General features: G+C 41.5%; 1 protein-coding gene across 2 annotated transcripts in view; it reads right to left on the bottom strand.

The window, feature by feature from the left end:
• The window catches only part of SLC35F1 (solute carrier family 35 member F1), a 408883-nt gene that overhangs the window by 31962 nt on the left and 350387 nt on the right, over positions 1-26534 (bottom strand). For both annotated transcript variants that reach the window (XM_075063901.1, XM_075063902.1), the window contains exons 4-7: positions 25470-25629; positions 21413-21569; positions 12985-13037; positions 6883-7037 (exon numbers count right to left, since the gene is read on the bottom strand). In XM_075063901.1, coding sequence (XP_074920002.1) covers positions 6883-7037; positions 12985-13037; positions 21413-21569; positions 25470-25629 — 525 coding nt within the window. The remainder of the gene's footprint in view (positions 1-6882; positions 7038-12984; positions 13038-21412; positions 21570-25469; positions 25630-26534) is intronic.

Here is a 26534-nt window from a genome sequence, read left to right as displayed (position 1 = left end):
TGCTGCATGGCCCTGCTTTGGTGTTCCAGCTGGGGTGCAGGGTCGGGGTCTGCACCACGTGGCTCCTGGAAGCCACTGCATGGCCTTGCTCCAGCAATCCAGCCTGTGTGCAGGGTCGGGAGCTGTACCATGTGGCTCCCGGAAGCCGCAGCCTAGCCCCCCTCCAGCTCCTACACATTCCAATGGCCCCCTGAGGTGCTCCAATGGGTGGTGCTGCGGATAGGGCAATATGCAGAACCAGCTGGCCACGCCGCAGTGTAGGAGCCAGAGAAGGGACATGCCGCTGCTTCCAGGAGCCACTTGAGGTAAACGCCACTCACAGCCTGCATCCCTGAGCCTCTCCCTGCATCCCAACCCCCTGCCCCAAAACCAACATGTAATTTCTAGTGGAGTTCCATAGGAACCTGATGCTGTTCAACATTTTCATCAGTGATCTAGAAGTAAATATAAAATCACTGATGATAAAATTTGCAGATGACACAAAGAGTAGTGGAGTGGTAAAAAATGATAAGAACAGGGCAGTCACATAGAACAATCCGGATTGCTTGGTAGACTGGGCCTATTCAAACAAAACACATTTTAATAGAGCCAAACACAGTCATACATCTATGAACATGAAATGCAGGCCATACCTACCAAATGGGGGACTGTATCCCGGAAAGCAATAACTCTGACAAGGATTTAGGAGTTATAGTGTACAAACAACTCTCAACGTGAACTCCCAGTGCGATGCTGTAGAAAAAGGGTTAATGCGATTCTTGGATGCAGTGCCGGCTCCAGCGTTTTTGCTGCCCCAAGTGGCAAGGAGAAAAAAAAGAAAAAAAAAGCCGCGATTGGCGGCACTTCGGCAGCAGCTCTACCGCCACTGCTTCATTTTTTGGCGGCACTTCGGCGGCAGGTCCTTCCCTCCGAGAGGGACCGAGGGACCCGCTGTCGAATTGCCACCAAAGACCCAGATGTGCCGCCCCTTTGCGTTGGCTGCCCCAAGCACCTGCTTGCTGCGCTGGTGCCTGGAGCCAGCCCTGCTTGGATGTATAAACGAGAACAGAGAGGAGGAGTAGGGGGTGATTTTACCTCTGTGTGGCACTGGTGGGATGGATACTGGATTACCCTGTACAGTTCTGGTGTCCACATTTTAGAAAGGATGCTGAAACATTGGACAAAGCACAGAAAAGAGTCACAAAAATGATTCAAGGGGTGAAGAAAATGTCTTACAGTGAATGACTCAAGGAGCTCAATCCATTTATCTTATCAAAAAGAAGATTGAGAGGTAACTTGATTACAGCAGGTAAGTACTGTCATGGGGAGAAAGTACTGGGTGCTATAGGGCTCTTTAATCTGGCAGAGAAAGGCATAATGAGACCCACTTGCTGGAAGCTGAAGCCAGAGAAATTCAAAGCGGAAAAAGGCGGAATTTTTTTAACAGTGAGGGTGATAAATCACAGGAACAAACTACCGAGGAAAGTGCTAGAATCTCCGTCTCTTGATCTTCTTAAATCAAGACTGGATGCCTTTCTGTATATATAGGAGGTCCCTTATGGCCTATAACTCTATGACTCTATTAAATTATACTTTCCAGGGTCATGTCACTAAGGCTACCTTGATGTCCTTATTTCAGCCCATAGTATGCCTAGGCATTGCAATACCGATATGGTATAAAAATATCTTGCATTTATTTAGCATCTTCCATTCTGGATGTTCTCAAAGCACTTTCCAAATCTGGGATATGGAAAACATCTCCAAAACAGAGCTAGCTTAGTGTGGAAGGTGAAAGCTTTTTAAGAGACTACAACAATATGACACAATAGTTTAGGGTAGCAGATGAAGAACTGAAACTGCAAGATGGAGGCAAAATGTAATGCAAAGTAAATAACATCCCCTCTACTGGTTCTTCACACTAAAGGACTACCTATGCAGCAGGACTTTGGTAAAATGCACATGACCATGAGGGGTATAGCTCACTCTATTTTTGCCTTCATTGTTTCGTGTCTGTACATTTTCTTTGTATAGTTTTAAAAAAAATTAAAATCCCTTATATATAAATTGTAGTTAGTCTGGAATATAGCAGCAACCTTGACACTACAATGAAACTAAGGGACAGAATATGGCTGGCCCTGCACAAGTGTGAATGGCAGAAGAGAGGGCAAGAACTTTCCCTCCCCATACACACTTGCATAGGGGACAGACACAATCCCAGTGTGAATTGCAAGAACAGAGGAAGTATTAGCTTCACAGATGTTTCCACACAGGAAGAGACAGGTAACTTGGAATACATATGAAGAGCCAGTTAGGCTTCACTATAAGACCAGAGACCTGATTCTCCCTCTTCTCTGCTCCCATCTCTGCTCCAAGTAACTTCCATTAAAGTAAATGGGAATTACTCATATTTAAGGCCATGTTTTAGTAGTGGGTATTTTTAGTAAAAGTCATGGACAGGTCAGAGGCAGTAAACAAAAACTCATGGCCCATGACCTGTCCATGACTTGTACTATACATCCCTGACTATATCTTGGGGAGCGGGGCGGCTTGGAGGTGCCATGGGTGCCGGGGGGCGGGTGCTTGGGGGAGCGCCAGAGGTGCTCGGGGGGCGGTTTATGGGGTGGGGTGCTGCAGGTGCTCAGGGGGGCTTGGGACCCCTGCTGGTGCTGTGAGGAGTGGGTGGCAGTGAGTTGCCCAGGACTGGCAGGCTCCCTTCCAGGCTTCATGACTCCCCAGAAGTGGTGACATCCCTCAGGGGAACCACAGCCAATGGGAGCTGTGAGGGCAGTGCCTGCAGCTGGAGGCAGCATGCAGAGCCCCCTGGCTGCACCTCCGCCTAGGAGCCGAGGGATATCGCCGCTTCTGGGGAGTCTGCTCCCAAGTAAGAGCCACCCAGAGCCCTCATCCTCTCCCACATCCCAACCCTCATTCCCCCAACCAAACTCCTGTTGCTGCTGTGTGTGTGTTTGGGGGAAGCAGTGGCCCAAGACTGCCCAGCAGCGGCTGGTGCAGCTGGCCACTGCAGAAGTCATGGAGGTCACAGAAAGTCACGGAATCCATGACTTCCGTGACCTTCGTGACAAACTTGCAACCTTACTCATATCCTGTGGGAATATGGCAAGGTGACAAGTTCCTGTTTTGATATGATGTGGTTGAAGGGTAGGTGCAGCCTAGCCTGCCCTCTACTGGAAGTTCCAGCTTGGGACCTGAAAAGGAAGCAGGCACCCATTCCAAGCATCAAGCCTTCTCTGCTTCCTGACTCAGGTCACTTAGTTCCACTGCCTCCCTCTCTTCCTTGGGGTGTATGTATGTTACCCAGTCTTCGTAGCTCTCTGTATCTGGCTCTCCAGTCAAATGAAGCTACCTCTACTTGGAGTACCATCCCACGGTACAACTGTCCACTTAGGCCAGATTGATCTGTTCACTCACTGAAAGAGGTCAAGTAAGCCAGGGTCATGTAACAAAAAAATCAAAAGAAATAAAGTCCAAACAAACTGCCTCTTCAGTCTCTCACCCGATGGACTCCTCAGACTGGAGGAGAGAGGCAGGCTGTTTCCCCACACACCCCTAAGTTGCTACCTCTTCCTGCTTAAGTATGTATTCTGATGTGCAAGCTGAGTAAAATCCACAGGTTATAATAGGACCTCTGCCTGGCTCTGTTTGGTGGGAATTAACTCCCTGGCTGGGCTACCGTGGAATTTGCCCACCACATCACATCCCATATAGCACTCATTTTCCCTGCCACCACAAATGTATTTCACGGAAGCTAAAAAACAAGAGAGAGACCTAGACAGAGATTGGGAGAGTGTGTGGCCTGATTCAATATGATAGAAATAAGAAAACCAAACAACTCCTTTAATTCCTTATCTTATTTCAGTTTTAGGATCCTGATGGACCTTATTTTTCAAGTAGGGAGATAGCTAGATCACTCTTGAGAGACAGGTCAAAGGGTTGTACCTGGGCCAGAAGGTTCAGAAGGCAGAGGGATAAATGGGATGAAAATGTGTAATGCGATGCTTACGCTGTTAATTCAGTAATGAGAATTATGCAGCTACTGGACAGGGCATTGATAAACATCTTTCTCTCACAAGCAGAACATTTGGACTCAGTTACTGATTTAAAAAAAATGACTGCATTAGTTGGCAGAATTCAAATAATTTGATTAGTTTTTAAAAAAAGAACTGCAATTTGCATACTCAGAAATCTATCTCAATATATAAAAATCACTTATTACATTATTAATTCTCCATTAAAGTTGACTCTGAGATACATGCTATATTTTTGGTTTACTACAGACTAACATTTGGGGACTGGCCAATATAATACAGAGACACTAACATATGGGGTGCATATAATACATATAGATTTTGGTTTATTTATAAGCATACTGTCCTATATATCAAGATAGCATGAGTCCTTGTTGTAAGAAGCTGAAATATTAACAAATCAAAACACTTCAAATATAATCTCTTCTTCAGTTTGGTTTCTGAGGCTGTAAGCCCAGTAAAACTCATTTCCTGTATTTTCCATGGATTTTCATAGATTTACTGCTGTAGGTGCAATAAAGCTGTCAGGCGATAAAAGTAGTGGCACAGGGAAAAATCATAACTGTTTCTTGAAAGCCTCATAAAATTATATTCTGTAAGGGGCACTAAACCACTCAGATGATTCTAATTTGGCATAAAGCCATTTGATGTGAAGTGGGGCTTCACCCATTGGTCAGTACAGCAATAAATAGAAAGAACAGTGCATCAGAAGAAGAGGTACAGCTGGGCTGGGAACAGAACAGCTTTTCTGAAACTAGAAAAGATGCCGTCCTAGAAGGGGAATTAATTTAGGTTATTTAATGCATATGTATTAGACTTCATTATTTCATGCAAAGAGCCCACTTCATAGCTTTTCTTCATATAAAAATCATACCTGATAGTAAACCAGAGAAAAAGATCAGATTAAGGATCAGAACAAGAGAAATTAATTTGATACGTAAATGTTTAGACAGCTAGAGCCGGAATTTTAATCCAGTTCTTTTACCAACCCCTTTTCCTCTTTCTAAATTTTCCTCCCCGGCCACCATGAAGATTGTGAAAGGAGACAGACTGACAGCACTGAGATTGGTACTGCTTTGGTGTAGAGGCAGGGCAAGCTTCTCCACACTTCCCAACTGGGCTTCCAACTGGAGGGATCATGATACTATTGTTATTAATTATATCTCTCATGGTAGCAATCACCATCTCTGAGTGGAGACCAAGGCCCCATTGTGCTAGGCACTGCACACATGCATATAACAGAAAATTCATGCCCACAAGAACTTATGAATGTGGGTCAATCTTCATGATAATTTGGTCCTCAAAGTCTGGGCTGGGACTCCTGGCAATGGTATCAATTGATTATTTTTTTAAAATATATTTTATAGAAATGAAACAAAACTGGAACCATTTATCCATCCCCTGTACTTTAGCGTTCAGGTAAAACTGGACTAAGATCCAGCACCAGGGTTTGTTTTGCAAAACCAAAATCACACATCTTTTTGTCCATCTCTGTCTGGAGCATACATGGGCCAAAACTAAAATCACGTATCCAGTTCTTGCTACCCTCCAGAATTATAATGATTTGGACAAAATGGGACCTGGATCTGAATATTCTGTTGTGGAATATGGATGGCTTTGTTAAGGCAAAATGACCAACGACATTGCAAAACCAAATCCACCCTGGGTTTGCCCATCTCTGTTTTTTGTGATGTGGCAACTTGTCTACAAGAAACTGGACCGATACCACCAAGCACATTTCACTATAAGACTCCAAGCAGCCATCAGATAGTAACACATTTCAGTCACTAGTGATTTGAATTGGTGATCTAGAAGTCAGGGATTCCATATCCCTTAATCAGTCCCGTGCTCCAGCAAGTGCCCTCTCCAGTGTGTTTTTATTTTAGTTTTGGATTCCATATGCATCTTTATTTGATATCTGCAATGCCTTTGAAGAATCATTAGCATGAAAAAATAGGCAAATAAGAATTTTTGTTCTTGGGTTGGGCCCTGAAGTTTTGCATGTGGACGTTTCCTCACCATTCAGATACATTATACCCTGACTCTGGATTGTTTGCCAGGTCAGTATCATCATTTTTTCATTTTCCTCCACTAGTTTCCAGGCCATCATTTTCCCCATTAAGTCACCTCCCTTTTCTGAATAAATCATGTCTACATAGCAATTGCCTCCAAGAGCATCATGCCATTTTTAAGATGGCCACCCAGGGAGGGTTCTGAATAGTGTGACATAATCCCTTGCAACTGGAGGCCTGGACTGTGGCCTATGCCATGTTCTAAATATCAGATGGCTTGAGAGCTAGAGGTTTGACTTTAACATAAGTCTCCTTCACATTCTGCTACACTAACAGCCAATCCACTGGGACAGCTGACAAAAAGAACATTTTTGCAGCTATATTTTGGACAGCCAAGAGGCATTATGCAAAAATAATTCAATGTTAAAACTATTTCAGATACAGTGTGAAACACAAAACAAGCTCATCATCTTGCAGAAATATGTGGGATCTGTTAATGGTTTATAAAGTGACTTTCCACTCATACACAAGTTTGGATCTGGTCAAGGATGGGGGTGAGGGATTAAGTAGGCATGGAGACTGAATTAGGTTCTCTCTCAGAGGTGGTAATTTCAGAACAAGGGAGAAGCACACAAAAAGTGGTTTACATTGGGGGAAAGAAGAGTATGGGGAAGACTGCACTTTTAATAAGTAATAACAGATACATCAAAAGTTCTCCACTTCACTGCATAGACCCAATAAAAAAAACAGCAGTTCCCATTGTGGTCCTTAGACTGATTCATTTCTCAGCATTGACACTACTTCAGACAGAGTCATCATTCAAATACATAATCTATTAAATTTACCTTGTAGTTAAAGAGGAATAATCCACAGAATAGGCTGTACAGGTCTGCTGTGAGCAGGGAGAGGTTGACTGCAGTAGCACTGGTTTTCTTAATGACCACTGGCATGAAGCTGTAGAGGCCAAACATACAGGCACTAAAGCCAACATACAGCAACCCTGGAGGAAGAGGAACAAGATAAAACAATCTTCCACAGATAATCCAAAGGTCTCATATTGCCTGAATTTGTGTTGTGAGAAAGAAGAAAGTCACACTGTTTAAAAAAAAATTAAGAATATTTTTTTCAAAGAGCATTTATTTAAATTATTAACCTGTGTATATATTTATAGACATACTTGGAGCATTAATATAAATATGTACTATACAATGGAAATGTAAAATCCTCTAATAAATCATGGAATCGCTACGAATGTCTAAATCACACAGGACCAGCTCCCCAGCTGATGTAAGCTGTTACGGCTCCATTGAAGTCAGTGAGCTACATCAATTTAAATCAACTGCAAATACGGCTGATTAAATATGAGAAATGTGTACCGAAACCTGTGTACTAATAACTGCTTTGCAGATATCTTGCCTGGTGTGGTATAAATAGTGTAAGTGATGGGACCTGGCAGACTACAGGTTTGTCATTCATTAGGACAATCACACAATCAATAGAACTTGGTGTCTAATTAGTAATGAATTATTTATAGAACAAATTACACCTGTTCTCTTTTTGAATTGTCTGTGAGCTCATCACAATTTATTCAAATATGCTGGATATTCAAAATTATTCAAATAATAAATTCTGTGAATAATTTTTGGCCTGTAGCTTGTTTGACAGGAGTTTGCTGTGAATATTCTAAATTAGACATTCATGCTGTTTTGACTGTGCACATAGTTGGTATGCTGCCCGCTGGGGTGTCCACGTTTTGTGCCCTGACTGGATGAATGCAATTCTTCAATGCTGCTTCACCTTGACATCAGATGCTATGGTTGGATAGTCCATCTGGATTGTTGTCAGGCAGTCTGCACTGAGACACTGAAGTTTCTCCATGACATTTAGAGTATCAGTCACTCAAGTAGGTTTTCATCAAAACTCTCTTTCACTCATTCAGAAGATCACCAGGTGACTGTATGTGGCTGGCTCCATTTTTACATGATAGAATATATTCATCCCCTCTTAGACATATTAAGCAGCTATGCTGTGTGTCTTGCAGATGCCCCTGCCGTCGAGCAGGAAGCAAGCTAACTACCCATCCCTGTGCAAATATTGCCTTTTCAACAGTTTTGGACTAGTCCAATAATGCAAAGTGTTCTGTAGTTCCCATGAGAATAGCTTTACTATTAAAATAGTATCTTCTATTAATTGTGAATTCCTCTTAATGGGAAATGAAACAGTGTGTTCTGGGGCATCCTCCAAACTGGACCTAATCCTCTAAGGTTCTGAATATGCTCAGTTCCCACTAAATTCAACAGGAGTTGAGGGCACTCAGCACATTGCAGGATTAGGCCCATAAAATGGATTATACTGCACATGCAGATGAAGTACTGTCCATGGACAGGGCACTGGGCTGGGAATAAAGAGATCCAGAGTCTGTTCCTGGCTCTGCCACTGATCTTTCATGTGACCTTGGGCAAATCACTGTATGTCTCTGTGCCTCTATTTACTCTCTCATCCTTGGTTTGACTTGTCTATTTAAATTGCACGCTTTTCAGGACAAGGACTGTCTTTTACTATGTGTCTGTACAGTTCCTAACACAGTGGGACATCTAGACACTAATGTAATATAAATAATACATTCTATTAAAAAAGTAATTTCACTTAAAAAAAAACCAGGTGAAGCCCTACCAGGGAAGAATTCACAGCAGCAATTACTTGGTGGTAAATCCCAAAGCAAGTTTCAAAAACAAAACAAAAAAAACCACACTCAACTTCTCCACTCATCTGCGCTCAAGCAAATGATAATTCCCCTGCTACTGGATGTTGCAATGTGTGCATGAACTAAATTTAGACTCATGCCAGCCCTTCAGAGGCATTAACTTAAAACTGCAGAGAATCTGACTCCCAGAGACTTGAAAGTACAAAATATGGAATTGACTGATAATAACAATGAATAAAGTCCTGCTGATTTTATATCTTTTTTTAAAAAAAGGCTACCCAGCAGACAAATACTGCCATAATACTCCTGGGTTTGAACTCATAGAAGCAGTTCAACAGAAGTATAGCTCTGTATAAAACATATATAGTGGTCAGCCTAAGAGATCAGCAAATGCCCAAAGTTACCACACACTGATATCACAATTTCAATCTAGACTTAGAATATGAAATCACTGTTGTGAATGTTGTATCTGTTACCAAACAGTGACATTTTAATGGTTAGCACTGTACATGGGTATCCATGGGATTCTCCCACATACGGTACCGAAAGGAGTGTTTTATGCCAGCTCTGCCATTCTGTGTTGGGACAATGATTCCACAAAAGGGAGTATAATTTGGTCTAATGACAAATTTTCAGCAAATTGCACTACTTCAGCTTCTTTTTTCCTGGCTTCAGACCAGTTCAGGTAAAGAAGTTATTCCAGTCTTTAAGCGAGCAGTTCTCAAACAGTAGTCATCACATCAATGGTGCTCCATGAAACACTCTGCAAACCACCAGAGAGCTGGCAGGGCACAGGTGCAAATACTCATTGCAAAGAGCAGTCTGAATGCCTGTAAAAGCAACTGGAAATGAAGAATATATCACCGAGCTGTCTTCAATGGGATCTAAATACATGCTTAAAGTTAAGTGCTTTGATGAATTGGGGTGTCTATGAACAATAGCATTTTACATTACATTCTTCATATTAAGATACTCTTGTCAGGGAATTAACTGCATTTTCACAGAGTCACTTTTTCAAACTGTGTTCTGGTTCCAGCAGAAGAATGCTTACACTGTGGTTGTACTCTGAAGGTTGAGTGTAAAAAATGGCATCTTATTTGCCCCTTAACTATACCTATAATCCACTTCAGTTGGGTGACAGTTATTGGTGACTGTGCATGAGCCAGAAAGAATGCCATTTGACTTTCACAGCCCAAGTTACAAGGCTAGCAGATCCAGAAAAAAAATACTTATTTTACTTGTAAACTGATCAAATTTGATCTGGAAGTTACTGAGAGACCATAAAGTTGGAACCCCCAATGTGATTTTTACAGAGTCAGTTTTCAGAGTAGAAATGCCTCAGCATGTTAAATGGCTCTTATCGGCTTGTTTTAGCCTTGACCATTGTACTAGGAAATCCAGAGTTCCACTGGTATTTGACAGTCAGAGACCATTTCTTGCAAAGATTTCTTAAACTTGCTTCTTAGAACAAACAACAAAGGATGCTAGAGAAGAAAATCATACCTCTCGTGAGGGATGCGCCTCTTTGAGACCCAAATTTACTTCTCTCTCACATCAAATTACTGTTATCATGGTTGTTACTGTTTCATTATTCACCTCACAATTGAATTACAGTGCTCCACTTGATTCGTACAGTCAAATCATTTCTTTTTGGGGAAGATCTTCAGCTGATAGAAGCTGGCATAGCTCCACTGATTAAAATGAAGCTACACTGGTTTACAGCAGTCCTGCGTGCGAAAGAACCTTGCAGGAGAAGAACTAAGTAGCTAAGAGGGTTACATCCTATGTTACATGTGTTATATGCTAGGAGGACTTGGACCTTCCCAACACAAAAGCATTTCCCTTTTACATCAGCTGAATGTTAGTTCCTACATTCTTAATGACACAATTATGGTAGATGGGAAGAGGCCATCTTTAGTTATTTACTAGGTTGCCTGCTATGACTTTATCACAACCATTCAAAGGGCTGAAGATTTAACCATGCTAGGCCACAAGTTTAAATCTGCTGCACAGGATAACTATTTAGGGACAAGCAAGGCTGTGTCCTCCTTGATGTAGTCTTGTCAATCACTACTTGACAAACTTACAATGCTGCCAATGCAATGGGAAATGCACCAAGTACAGTGGAAACCAGGGAAGAATTCAAAACTATACAAAGTTATCATCATTTTATCCATGTTCTTTGGCAACTCAACCACATTTCAAATTATTGCACTCACAAAACAAGTACAGCAGTACACCATTCTTGGCAGGTTGATTTCCTCCCTGTACTCTTAGACATTGTGACTAACTTGGGAAGACATTTTCATGGCAGTGGAGACCACCGGGTGTGACTTTATTTTAAGGGCACATTTAACTAATCCTGAATTACAACAGAACTCTTGTGAAACTACAAATGACATCCAAATAACTAGGAGATGAATTCACTATAATGACCGCTGGTACCATCAGTACCAAATTAATTCATGATCATAGGCTTCTTAACATGAAGTGTTACCAAGCTCTGTTAGAGCTTTGTTAAGGATCTCAGATGAATGAAGGCAAATGAATCTACAATCTGTAGAAGGGTTTGTTCCTCAGCTGATACTTTAACTGATTTGTCATTTAGTTTTCAATCTTGTGTAAAATTTCCAAGACTTGTAGTGACGATGCTTCATCACAGATGCATTGCTCTATTACAGTTTAGGATAATTAAAGGAAATAGTAAATAAAGCGGTAAAGAAAGCAACAAACTACTATGTTACTTATCACTCCACATTTCAGAGATTCCCTGTATAACCAGCTGATTTCCATATTTCTAAGGTTATACCTTGATGCTCATTTTGAAACTAGGCTAACAAGATGCTGTTGCTGTATAATTAAAGCCTGACCTCCTGCTCAGTATTTCAAATTCTTGCACGGAATACAGTATTGTGTGTTATTAGCATTTGAATAAATGTTTCTATTGTCACAGATGCCAACCGTGACGTTTTAGGAACTGTCTGTCCCTAAATGTTGATTTTTTTAAAGAGGGGAAATAATTTGCTTGAGTTATCAGAACAGAATCTTAGACTCAAAATCATTTTCCAACTTGAAAAGGGAATAAGCCACCCAGTGTGCAAAGTGAATCAGTGTATGAATTTCATTGTCTAGCTATGCTGGAAGGCCAGAAGGCACTGGATGTGATTTAATTAGGCCACAACTTTATTCTTAACTGTCTGGGAGTAGCTGGCAGATAAATGTATACAGTGCAGGTTGTCATATATACTTTGGGGACTTCCAACAGCCCTCCCGCTTACCCATCCTGAACTCCAGCCAACCTGCTGTTGGGACCTTGCCGTACCCCCTCCTTGAATGAGGGTTGGATGGGGCTACAAAGGAGGGGGATTTGGCTCCCTGCTGTGCAGTCATAAGAGCCCTGAACCCCTAGTGTTTCTGCTCCTTTAAAAAATACCTCCTTTAAATCTTTTACCAATCCATTTTATCTGGTCCAAATAAAAGAGGGCTTTTTCTGACTGGCATGGACCTCTATAGTACCCCTTCTCTTCTGGTCACCTGTGGGGAGGGATGGGTCAGTGTTCCCACACTGACCTGCTCCGCAGCATCTGTAAAAGTCACTCCATGCCTCCAGCTCTTTAATGAGGTAAATGCCTTCCACCAACAAACCAATGGTGCCCCCACCCCCTGCTTAATATGCAGTATAGTCATTGTGCATGATGCTACCAAAAACGTACTTGAAATACATATCTGCTACAACTCACCAAGTTCACTTGGAGAGCAATTAACTATTTGCATGCAGAAATGCTCCCCTCAGAAAAGGTTTTATGGACCTGCAAAATCCAGTGCAGGCAATTTTCTTTTATAGTTTTTTGTTAAGTTCTGTTTTCTTTCCTTTGCACTGAGTGTAAAATGCTGGTTTTTAACAACCACTCTGGTTATTTGTCTCAGTGCTGCAATGAATCTTGGAACGAGAAGCCTGTTATTGGTTAAGTCACTCTGCTGCCAGAATGATCTACTCACGACATTCACATGCTTCTTCTCTGCCTAACCTAATAGTGCAGGGAATATATAAAATGGCAGTAGAGGAGTGGGGGCACAGATCATTTCAAAAGGTTCTGAGGCATGCAGTTCCAACCTTTGACAGTAGCATGAATGAACATAGCAAACCTTGCCTCCTTTAGCCCTCTCACACTCCCCCCTAAGCTTTATTCCTCTTGTTGCTTTCTTCAGCAACAGTTTTCAATGAAGTGAATTATCTTCTTACCTATTTGCCAATCCCAGGGAACTTTTAATAACTCCTTGTGTTCCATTATTGCACTGGAAAAGAAAAGAAGGCAAAGTTTGATGGGAAAGAACAGAACTTAAATTACTTCCACTCATGCAATTCATATGGTGGACAACACAAAATGAATAGCCTTATAACAACAGACTCTGGAAACAGCTATACAGACCAAAAGCAGTCAGATCTAGTTAACCCACTTTGGTTTTATCCCTATATCTGGGTGTTGGAAAGATCTTTGGTGCAGTAATAAGATTTGATAGCATGTGATCTGCCCTGGTTTATCTTCAGATCTCTGGCTGTTAATCCAGAGCTGCCCTCACTTTCATACTGGCCTGGCCTTTGGGACTTAATATTCCTAAAGCTCTTGAACTTTAAGGATTGATAATGTATCTGCATGAGTTATACACCCTTCAAAGCTCCTCTGCACTATAGAATAAACACAATGAAAAGTAAATCACAGACTTGAGGTGGCAGATTTCATAGCATAGTCTTGAGGAAAACATCTAGCACTACAATTTGTCAAACATTAAGAGAGAAACCAAGTAATCATAGCAATAAAACTCAAGAAACCAAAACTAAGGGTGGGCCAAACTGAAGGAGTCCAGTTCAGGATTTAGTTTTAAGGTTAACTGAATGATAAAAGCCCATTAACACTAAGACCCTTATTGTTTGTGTTATTGTAGTGCATAGGAGTCCCTGCTATGGACCAAGACCCCATTGTGCCTGGCACAAACACGGAACAAAAAAGCAGTCCCTGCTCCAAAGACCTTATAGAGACAAAAGACAAGAGATGGGTACGGACAGATGGGGGAGTATAAGGAAACAGTGAGGTGCCAATAAGGCCCGCAATGCTCTAAGGATGGGATCCTACAGGTCAGGACTCCTCCTAGCTAGTTCTCCACTCAACTAGCCTTCTCTTGTCTGTGATTTGGGGACAAAACCCTGCTGTGCAGGGCTCTTATGAGTTTGTGCCTCTTAAAGTGAAGATCTCTCTTTCCTGTCATTTACAGAGAGACTTAAAATAATTCTGAAACAATTTTCAAAAAGCATAATATGCTGCTACCACTTTTCTTTATTATTATTAGTTTCCAGTTGCACCCACCAGGCACAAGACAAAAGGATGCACAGTTCCTATTCCAAAGAACTTGCATTCCAAAAAATACAAAACAAATAGAGAGATGCATGGGAAAGGAAAGGGGACCCACAAACAAATGACAGGACACACTATGTATGCTTCAGAGTTTTCATGACAATGCTTTTGCTTAGCTTTTTAATATATAAAAATTTAAGAATATAAGAATGCCCATACTGGGTCAGACCAATTGTGCATCTAGCCCAATGTCCTATCTTCTGATAGTGGCCCATTCAGATTCTTCAAGAGGGAATGAACAGAATAGGACAATTTTGGGTGACCCATTCCCTGTCATCTAGTCCCAGTTTCTGGCAGTTGGAGGTTAAGGGACAACTCCAGCATGAGGTTGCGTCTCTTACCATCTTGGCTAATCGGCATTGTTGGACCTATCCTCCATGAACTTATTTATTTTTTTAACCCAATTATACTTTTGGCCTTCAGAACATCCCCTGGAAATGAGCTCTACAGGATGACTGTGCATTGTGTGAAGAAGTATTTCTCTTTGTTTGTTTTAAAACTGCAGGCTATTAATTTCATTGAGTGATCCCTAGTTTTTGTGTTACATGAAGGAGTAAATAACATTCTTTCTATACCATTCATGATTTTATACACCTTATCAGACCTCCCTTAGTTGTCTCTTTGTTAAGCTGAACAGTTCCACTCTTTTTAACCTCTCCTTGTATGGAAGGTGTGGGGGTACCATGGATTTACATAGTGGAATTAAGTTATTTTCTGACTTATTATCAAGCCTTTTCCTAATGGTTCCTAACATTCTGTTTTTTGTTTGTTTTGTTTTGTTTTTTACTGGTGGTGCACACTGAACAGATGTTTTCAGTGTTTCAGAACTCTTCACATTAACTCCAAAATCTTTCTTGAGTGGTAACAGTAAATTTAGACCCCATCATTTTGTAGGTATAGTTGGGATTTATGTTTTCCAATGTGCATAACTTTACACTTATTAACAGTGAATTTCATCTGCCACATTGTTGCCCAGTGTAGTGAGATCCCTTTGTAACTCTTCAGTCACCTTTGAACTTAACTACTGTATCTTGAGTACTTTTGTTTTGCGTGCAAATTTTGCCACCTCATTGTTAACCCCCTTTACCAGATCATTTATGAATATAGTGAACAGTTCAGATCCTTGGGATCTATTTATTTACTTCCATCTGAAAACTGACCATTTACTTTTAATCCTTTGTTTCCCATCTTTTAACCAGTTACTAATCTGTGACAGGACTTTACCTCTTATCCCATGACTGCTTAGTTTTCTTAAGAGCCTTTGGTGAGGTACCTTGTCAAAGGCTTTCTGAAAGTCCAAGTTCACTATATCTACTGGATCATCTTGGTCCACATATTTGTTGATACCCACAAAGAATTCTAATAGATTGGTGAAGCATGATTTCCCTTTTTAAAAGCTGTTGGCTCCACCCCAACATATGTTTATCTATGTGTTTGATAATTGTATTCTTTACTATAATATCAGCCACTGTCCCTAGTACTGAAGTTAGGCTTACTGGCCAGAATCATATCTGGAAGCTTTTTAAAAAATGAGTGTTACATTAGCTACCCTCCAATCATTCACAAAGGCTGATTTAAGTTAGTAGTTCTGCAATTTCGTATTTGAGTTTCTTCAGAACTCTTGCGTGAATACCAGTTGGTCCTGGTGACCCACTACTGTTTAATTTATCAGTTTGTGCCAAAACCTCCTCTACTGACACCTCAATGTGGGACAGTCCCTCAGATTTGTCACCCCCCCAAAAAATAAAAAACCAGCTCAAGTGCAGGAATTTCTCTCATCCTCTGCAGTGAAGACTGATGCAAAGAATTTGCTTAGTTTCTCCTCAATGGCCTTGTCTTCTCTGAGTGCTCCATTAGCAGCATCTCGATAGTCCAATGGGCCCACAGACTGTTTGGCAGCTTCCTGCTTCTTACATACTTAAAAAAAAATTGCTGTTAGTTTTTGTCTTTTGGTATTTGCTCTTTCAAATTCTTTCTTGGTCTGGTTTATTACACTTTTATACCTGACATGCCAGAATTATTATTGTGTTTTTACAGAGTTTCCGCGCAGTTTGCAGGCATTTCACTCTTGTGACTGTTGCTTTTACTTTCTGTTTAGCGAGCTTCCTCATTTTTGCACAATTCTCCTTTTTAAAGTTAAATGCTACAGTGGTGTGTGTTTTTTGCATTTTCCCCCCCTGCAAGGATATTCAATTTGATTACACCATGGTTGCTATTATTGAACCATTCAGCTATAGTCACCTCTTGGATCAAATCGTGTGCTTCGCTCAGGACTAAATCAAAAGTTGCCTCTCCCATTGCGGGTTCCAGGACAAGCTGCTCCAAAAAGGAGTCATTAATGTTGTCCAAAAGTTTTATCTCTACATCCCTTCCTGCGGTGACATATACCCAGCCAATATGAGGATAGTTGAAATCCATCATTATTATTGTGTTTTCTGTCTGTAATCTCCTTGAGCATTTCACAATTACTGTCACCATCCTGGTCAGGCGGTCAGTAGTATATTCCTACTGCAATAGTCTTATTGTTCAAGTATGGAATTTCTATCCACAGAGATTCTATAGTACGGTTTGAGTCATTTATGATTTTTACTTTATTTGACTCCATGCTTTCTTTCACATACAGTGCCACTCCCTCACCAGTACAACCTACTCTATCACTCTTATATATTTTGATCCCTGATATTACCATATCCTGTTGATTATCATCATTCTAACAAGATTCTGCTGTACCTTATTATATTAATATCCTCATTTAATGCCAGGCACTACTGTTCATCCATCTTCGTATTTAGACTTCTAGCATTTGTATATAAACACTTGTATGTTTTGCCAGCAATCAGTTGCTTGCCTTTGTGTGTCTATTTAAATGGGACTATATGTTTGACTGTTCCTCACTAGTTCCTACCTGTATTTTATCCAGGGGCAGCTTTATCAACTTTTTCTTATCCTCTTTAATGGGATACAGAGTTTCCCCTTTAATAAACTCTTCCCTAAGGGATGTCTCCACCTGAATTGTGTGCTCCATCATACGTGTGAGCTTCTCTCCAGACCTTAATTTTAAAAAACCTTCTACAATCATTTTATTTTACATACCAAGAGGCTAGATCTATTTTGGTTTAGGTGGAGCCCATCTTTCCTGTATAGGCTCCCACTTTCCCAAAAGGTTCCCCAGTTCCTAATAAACCTAAAACCCTCCTCTCAACACAATTATATCATCCACACTTTGAGACTCCGCAGTTCCACCTGTCTTTCTGGCCCTGTGCATGGAACTGGAGTATTTCAGAGAACAACACTATCATGGAGGTCTTAGATTTTAATCTCTAACCTAGTAGCCTAAATTTGGCCTCCAGGAGCTCTCTTTTACTTTTCTGTATGTCACTGGTACTTACATGTACCATGACCATCAGCTCCTCCCCAGCACTGCACATAAATCTGTCTAGATGCCTCATGAGATCAGCAACCTTTGCATTCAGAAGGTAATTCACCATGCGGTTCTCCTGATCATCATAAACCCAACTATTTATATTTCTAATAAGCAAATCTCTCATCATTATTACCAGGCTCTTCCTAATAACGGGTTCCCTCCCCAGAAGGAAATCATGATGTCCTATAGAAGGACATTCCAAATATAGAATTATTTCCCTATGCTCCAGTTTGATGTTCTCCCTTTCCTGAGATTTTCATCCTCCTCAACAGCACAGATGCTGTCAAACTGGGGATGGGATGCTCTACTGTGTTTCCTGAAAGTCCCTTCTATGTACCTCTCTGTCTCCCCTAGCTCCTTCAGTTCTGTCACTCTAGCTTCAAGAGCTCATACTGTGTCTCTTTGGCCATGAATTTCTCGCAACAAATGCACATATACACCACCTGCCCATGCTGCATTCAGTGCAATCAACTGGAGACCCCCCCACCCTTCATTCTTTTTACTTTTGCAGGAGTGGTTTGGGGATTTTATTTTTGGTTTTTTGGGGGCGGAGTTATTGGCCTAAGTTTAGAGTAAGTTTGCCAGGTGCCCTCCCCGCCCCTTCTCTCATACTCATTCCCCTTTCCCCCTTACCTCCTGTGTGTTTTTTTTTCTAGAGGGCTTTTCTGGGCTCTTTAGTAGTTATGTTATAGCCACCTCTCCCTGCTGCTGAACGCTGTCTTATGCTCTCTCACTCTGTCATGGAACTCTATCTGCTTGAGAGCTGGACCTGGAAGAAATGTCTTTCAAACTCCCTCACAAAACTTCCCTGTTCACTAGCTTCTCTGGTTGCTGTGGACAGGGCCGGCTCTAGCCATTTCGCTGCCCCAAGCACGGTGGCACACCGTGGGGGGGGCACTCTGCCGCTCGCCGGTCCCGCAGCTCTGGTGGACCTCCCGCAGGTGTCCCTGCGGAGGGTCCGCTGGTCCTGCGGCTCCGGCGGACCTCCCACAGGCGTCCCTGCGATGCTCCACCAAAGCCGTGGGACTAGTGGACCCTCTGCAGGCGAGCCTGCGGGAGGTCCATGGGAGCCACCTGCCACCCTCCCAGCAACCGGCAGAGTGCCCCCCGCAGCATGCTGCCCCAAGCACGCGCTTGGCGCGCTGGGGCCTGGAGCTGGCCCTGGCTGTGGAGGTGACTTTTTAAACCCTTGTTCTATGTAAATTAGCCCCGTCCCCTCGTCAAGGCATCCTAAAGAGGTTAGGGATCAAGAGATCCAGGCTAGAGCCTCATTAGTAAGCTCTCAGTCTAGCCTATCAAGCCACTTGGCTCAGCACAGCACTGCCCAAAACAGACCATATTATAATCTTCAAGCAAGCAACCAATATGTAAAGAAAGAGAGACAAATTTCTACTTTCAGCCACTGCAGCAGAGGTGTGTCTCCAGGAGGGGTTTCAATAAGGAGAAGACTGTGGTTTTGTGGACTAGCTCAGGAAGGGCATCCCATGTACAGAGGGCAGCATACATAGAATAAGGCAAGCTAATGATTGTTGAAGAAGCAAACGGTGCCTCAAAGCTGCAGAGCAAACAAGGAGGTGAGGGTAGGGAGACAAGAAGCTAAATGGTCCAGTACTCTGGAAGTTGAAGTGTAGAGGATGAGGGTGGGAGACAAGGAAGAGAGGAAGAGGGAGAGCTAGGTATCAAAACCAGAAGAGGAAGTTAGCTGGTGAGGAGAGGACTGTTCATGATCTATAACAACTACATGGTAAATGAGGGGGACATACAACATAATGGAGTGCTGTTCCACAGAACATAATTTACTGTCATATACTTCTTCTGTATTGCCTTTTCCTGACCTGGGGCCTTGCAGCAAAGTTCTTATATTTAACTTCATTTAACATTTTGATCAGCAGGGTAACCTCATGAACTGCAACATTTTGTTTTCAAGACAATCCTGGGGGACAACCCATAAACTGAGAGATGAGTCTCATGCACATAAAGGCAGATATAATTCCATTATTTTACAGACAAAATGATCTCATTATTTTGTGCACAGCATTAGATTTATAATATATCAACAGCAAACAAATACAATTACTTCCTCCATCCCCTGCCTCCCTCCTCAGGATGCAACTCTCCTGACAAGAGTAAGCTAAAAGATAATGAAATATTGCAGTTTTACTATCAAACTCATTCTTCCTCACACTAGGTTTTGTAGTAGATGCTTCATTTTTCAATCTATGTATTATGGTTCTTGACTATAATGCCCAGATTAGCATCCATTAATTTGTATCCCAGCACCCATGAATGCCACCAAAATAGGTGCTGCTGCTGGGCAACTGTCTGATTTCCAAGACAGATTCCTTCTCCAGACTGTTCCTATCTATTTTAGATGCTCATTGCACTGAAATAGCTAATAATCACCCACAGCTTTTCAAGCTATGCTTCTATAAATTCAATGCAGAAAACTCAAATGGTAGATTGTTTTATTATTTTAATATAATATATAGTGGTTTTCATCCATAGGTTTTAAAGCAATTTATAAAGGCCACAGTATCAGTACCCTCATTTTACAAATGGGAAAACTGAGGTACAGGTGTAAAGTGAGCTCCCAAAGGCCAGCAGCAGAGCTGGGATTAAAACTCTACTCTCCTGAGTCACAGCCCTGTACTGTCTCCTTCAGGCAACACTGCCTCCTAGATGTGTCTAAGCTGACATACATTTAATAAGACTCCATAATGACTGTCTTCTGTATCATTACCTATTGTTGACCATGTATACCTATACCAAGGCAATAAAAATGATTCTCCCCAAGCAAATCAGACAGTTTTACCAGTTCTTATTTCCTTTATGCAGTTTACTTGTGCAGCGAGGAGTTAATTTAAAACACTTAAGTCATGTGCCCAGATGCCACAACAATGGGTATACAAAAATAATAAATTAGTCAACTAAACAAATATAGTCGGTTCAGTGGGACTCAATAGAGATTTATAGCTGATCATTCTCTATTCTTGGAGGCTGAGCAGATCAGCTGTGCAGATAAGCCACCAGTTTTGATTAATAATTACAAGTTATTTTGGGCACCACAATAATCAGATCTGCATAAAATTTAGCAATATTACCTAATGATGGTTTGGAGTGGTATTTTCCTTCACCAGCCACATTTTCAAAGGCTGGAGCCTACTCTCCCACTACAAAGCCTGCCTCTGGAGTGCAAAATGGACACTTGTGCACATCACTACCCATTTGTGTGAATATATGTGGGCTTTATGGGTGAAATGGGTGTGCCTGCAATTCATGAGCCAAGCTTGGGAACCTTTGGCCCTTTCTGTGTTATCACTACAAAGTAACTGTTTCCGTATTTTCTTTCATATCTTTCTAAATATCATAAATTATTTACGTGGAGTAAAACTATTAATGAAATACCCTCTGGCAGAGTGAGTGTTTCCATCTGCTTATAAATTCTAGGTGACTTTTTATAAACATGAATCATAATTAGAGATAGGTGTGGCCTGTATCATTCCTAATACAGCTCAAGATGTTAAACTGCCATTTGTCCTGAAATAGCAAATAGGTGGACACAATTTTACATCTATCAGTCTACATTTGGTACTTATAGAACACAATCCACTGTAGTGTTTCAGTGCAAATTTAGGTAATTATTTAGATCATTGCTGAAATGTACTGACCTGATAGGAAATATTAAAACTGACCAAATAAAGACTTAAAACACAAGAATTTAAACAGTCTAGTCTCCACAGAAAATGTCTGGCTAAGAAGAAAGGAGAATGAAACCAAGAAAAAACTAACTGATGAATTAGTTTCAATAGGCTCAAACCGCAAACTCTCTCACTTACAGCTGAATTCCACTGAAGAAGGAGCCAAACAGCCCAATCATGCCCAAGAACTCCACCCGACTCATGTTTCGGACAATGTACTCCTCACAAACATTGGAGATGCCGTAGAGTGTTGCTCCACCTAGTACTAAGAGATCCCCTATCAGCTTATTTTCACCTAGGAATAAATGGAGAAAAAACACAGGAGGCTTCAAAATAGTGATCATTTGCCTAGAACTATTGCAAGCCCTTCCTCACAGACTCGAGACCTAGCAAAATAGCCCACGTCTTTGTAAACAACTTGCATGCAAATATACCGTTGTTTGCCTATTTGCATTCAAAATGTAAAGCAAACTTAGCAGAGATAGAGGGAGAGATTTCATTGTTTTGTGAAGGAGATAAACTAGAGGAGAAGATGATTTTGTAAAGTCCAGAAAAAAATAGCACATTCCAGAGACTAACCTTTTTTGGTTTTTGGTGTGAAGTATAGAGCAGTGATGATGGAGACTTTTACACTGTATTGAACGACTGTAGTGCTGTCTAATGTACCAGACACAGGGAAAAAACATACCTGCCTGATGTGCATTGCGACTGAAGTACTGGCAGTCTCAAAGAGCGTTCAAAACCTCCTTAAATCTTGGAAGCTTTTATTGTTATTTTAGCAGAGAGCTTTCAGGTAGGTTTATTCAAGTTCCAACTATTCCAGAAAACTTAGGCACTGATCCTGCAAAGACTTATGAGTGTGATTAACCTTAAGCATGTGACTAATCCCAGTTATTTCATTAGGGCTATTGACTAGACCAGGTTGAAGAGATTTCAAAAGAACCATGTTCCATCAAAAATATGCAGTTCTGTCAACAATGAAATGCTTTGCAAAATAGGGTAGATTTTGCCAGAATTTCATTTTGGAAGAAAATGGAGAGGAAAACAGTTCCAACAATGTCAAAACATCCCATTTCCACACTTTTGGAACACGACATTTTGATTTTTCATTTGGAATGACTTTTCATTTTGAAATATTTTGTAATTAGTATTATATTATGAAACAGCACTATGTTATAGTGCGCTATGGAACTTCTAGTTCATGCCAGCCGAGTCTATATGGACGAACTGACATGCAACACTAAGAACGCTTTAGAAATCACACATCTGTAGAGTGCATTACTCTGCCATGAAGACAAGCCCTTAGGCACCTGGTAACTTTACTCACGTGAGTTCAATGACCCAGCAGTGCCTAAGTCTTTGTAGGATCAAGCCCTGTGTTGTTACATACACAATTTCTCATTCAGCTGATGCCTAGCACATTTTGGGGGACTGACAACATAATAAATAATATCTTTATAGGAGACTATGCTACAGTGATATCAGGTATGTCCTGTAAATGTATAAGTTCACTGCCCTTGAACACAAACAGTTTGTGCACAGGAGGAGAAGGGATTTATTGAGAAATAATAAAAGTGTACTTGTTTCTGCTTCATCCCCTTCTTTTGTTTGCCTAGCCAGGGAAAATATCCTATAAACAGTGCAGCACTTTTTAATGAAGAGCCTCCTGATGCCTTTTATTTCACCGCCAGCATTTATTTATTTATTTAGAGTCCATCTTGACCGCATTACATAAATAGAACCAGCTCATATATTTTACTTCATTAAAGGGAACACGTAACATAAAAGTCATTCCCTGAGTTTTAATAAAGCCATTTTACAATTTTAAAAGAGCTGTGATACTTAGCATGAAAGGCAGATGCTTGCAGTTGAATTTCTTCTCCTTGCATACCAATAAACACAGATACAGACAGTCCTTCAGGTCCAGGTCTACATTAGAAGCAGTGGTGGCCAGGCACCTGCACTCCAAACGCGTGCCTGGGGCGGCAAGCTGTGGGGGGCACCCTGTTGTTCCCTGTGAGGGCGGCAGTCAGGCAGCCTTCCGCGGCTTGCCTGCGGGAGGTCCCTGGTCCCATGGATTTGGCGGCAATTTGGCGGCGGGTACACCGAAGCCGCGGGACTGGGGACCTCCCGCAGGCACACCGCTGAAGGCTGCCTGACTGCCATGCTTGGGGCGGTAAAAAACCTAGAGCCGCCCCTGATTAGAAGCAGGCAACAATGCGAGTACAGAATGTTCTGGGATCAAAATACCTAGTAGCCTTATCTGTATAGTACCAATGAATATGACAAATACTACTTGCTTCTTGCCAGTAACCTGCCAAGTGACTACCTCGATCTAATGACTTACTCTAGTTAGTATGGGATTGTCTCTTAACTTTTTCTTTTCCTAAATAGAACAAGTGAAGTCAAGTGAACTAATTAAAGTTGCCAGGGAGGAAGGGCACATGATGGTTTCCACACAAATCTAGTTTCAATTTCCAAGTTTCCTCAACAGCAATCTCCATAGCTGTACACCTGCTAAGGAGCAAAGGATAGAACCTCTGGTCCCTGGCTCCTTTACCTAAGGGGCAGATCTTTTAGTACATTCCTAAGTGGCTTAGAACTCCACTGGACAGACTCCTTTGTATATGGTTCTCCCTCTTCCACGCCATTTCTCACAGCTGCTTCATTGGCCCCTGAACCTCTGCATGCCCTCTCCACCCTGGTCCACAACTCTGCAAGTTCCCAGTGAGCCACAGTGCATCCACCCAATGAGGAGCAGGTGAATCGGTAGCCAGGATGTTTCCTTTGGTGCCTGAGGGTGAAATCCTGACCTTGCTGATGTCAGCAGGTGTTTTGCCATAGACTTCAATGGGGCTGGGATTGCATCCCAAAGTGTACAGCAGTTGAGGACTAACTCTTGAGAAATTTTTAAGGAGCACAGAGGGGAGCCCTGCTCTGGTGCACCTGAGCCAAAGTATTTAAGTCATTAATGAAAACTGCTTAAGTAATGAAAAAAACTGCAAAACACTATAGGTGTTTCTGTAAGGATGTAGAAGCACAGTATGATATTGTATTGTATTAACTGAGAAACAGGCTATGATCTTGTAACTAAGATTACAATGCATTACAAACATGCCCATGCAATCTTAACTTTGGCCTTTCCTGACTTTTGAGTGTAGACAATGCTGCAGTTTTCTGAATGTAGTTTTATTTTTTGTGTAGAGTTTTTCTTAATGCAGCTCTGATTTGCTGATTCATGGGATAGAGCAGATCTTCTCCTTTGTAACTGGAACAGAGTTGCTTCTTGGGTAGGGAGATGAAGTGAAAGTCTTCAGGATAGGAAAAGAGAAAGTGATGGGACAACAAAGGCAGGTCTGCTCTCCATAAACCCGCTCAGTTTTTGTTCTGTAGCATCTTGGCAAGTGCAGTTTTCCCTGCACTTACATTTGTATTCAGAACACTGACTTTAAAATCCCAGTGCATTATGCTCAGCTCAAAATTCAATACTTAAAATTCAGAATGAAAACGGCATCCAACTGCCAATTTTTGAAAATAACTTGTTCTCTTCCCACATCAGTTGGGCCGGCACTAGAAAAGTCAATGTGACAGAAGATATTGATTGATGAAATGTAGCCCCTTCCATACTGCCCATCAGTGTGCTGCAATTGTGGCTAAACACACATTATTCGTATAATTCAAAAAAGCATGTTTTACATATAAACCAGTTATTTCAGGTACGATGCAGGTATCTCCACAATTAACCTTTATTTCAGATTTGGTGCAGCACACGATGGAGATTGTTAATTTATGGGTTGGATGTGTCTGAGTATGTGACCAGTGAAGTAGGCTGTGTGCAGAAAGTGAGCAAAAGGGAACAGACTGGAGGGGCTGAGAGAGAATAGGGGGCTGTAGCTCAAAGATGCAGCCAAAAGCTGAGCAAGATTGCTGCTGAGGCTTGAAGTAAAAGTGTTTCAAGTCATTTCCCTAAGTGGCAATGATTCTCATTAGTTGGGGTCATTTTATTCTATGGCTCCTTCCCTCAATGAATGGATGTTGAGGCATGGAGATGGTTGAAAACTCAGAAACACATTTAAATCCACACATGATCTCCTGCGGCCTTTCCCTTCTTTGCCCCCTTCCTGCCCTCTTGGATCACCTCAGAGTTACATAGCTTTCCCTGAATGAAATCACACAAATGTATCCAAAGACTCACCTGCTTCTTGCTGTCTCCCGACAAGGACGTCTGCTCCTGCCATACAGCCCATGCCCAGAATGCAGACCACAATTCCAATGAAATGAACTGCCTTATATCGGACCAGCAGGAAGAACCAGGACAGTAATATCACCACTGGGATAACAAAACAGTCTAGGAGCTGTCAAGGAGGAGGAGAACAACAACAAAAAAACATTGCTGCACAGGTTACTCTAAAAACACTAACCTCGTAACAATTAAAGGAGCAGAACAGAGGACTATTTACTGATAGTTTTCCTTACCAGAAATAGTGTGACCTAGTGGCTAAAACACAAGACAAGGAGCCAGGAATTCTGCATTTGATTCCTGGCTGTGCCACTGACTCACCATGTGACCTTGGTTAGATCATCCAAGGCCAGATTGTTGGTAGTGTTCATCATCCACAATTTGGGCCACATTTTGAAAATCTGGGCAGAAGTGTCACAATGAGAGCTGAGCACTTTTGAAAATCTGGCCCTTATTACGGATGATGAGCACTTGAAAAATCAAGCTCTCAGCTCATCTAAAGAAAAAAAAATCAGACCATTAATGCATTTCAGTTTTCTCATCCATAAAATCTGGATAGTACCTCTTTCAAAGGGGTCTTGTAAGAATTAATCATGACTTGGCCTGATTTTCAGAGAGACCCACCAGCTAAGAAAATCAGATCAAATATTTGTAAAAGAGCTACCAGCATGCCACTGAAAGCCAAAGACTTTGACCAAAATATTTGAAACTGCCTAAGTAGCTTAGATGCCTAAGTCCCATTTTCAGGGGCCAGATCCTCAAAGGGACTCAGGTGCTTAACTCCCATTGAAAATAATGGGAGTTATGTATCCAAATCCCTTTGAGAATCTGGGCCTTAGTCATACATAAGCTTCAATGCCATTAATTTACTCCTTAATGCTTAAGTAACTTTTGAAATTAGGACTTAAGTTCCTAAGTCACTTAGCTGCTTTTGAATATTTTTAGGAGAAAGTATAATGGACTTTACATGAAACTGGTTGTCCGACTTACATGATGGGTTTTCTGCTTCCATAAAAACAG

The sequence above is a fragment of the Chelonoidis abingdonii genome, chromosome 3 (genome assembly GCF_003597395.2).
Source record: "Chelonoidis abingdonii isolate Lonesome George chromosome 3, CheloAbing_2.0, whole genome shotgun sequence".
Lineage (NCBI taxonomy): Eukaryota > Metazoa > Chordata > Testudines > Testudinidae > Chelonoidis > Chelonoidis abingdonii.
This window is presented reverse-complemented; position numbering and strand designations above follow the sequence as displayed.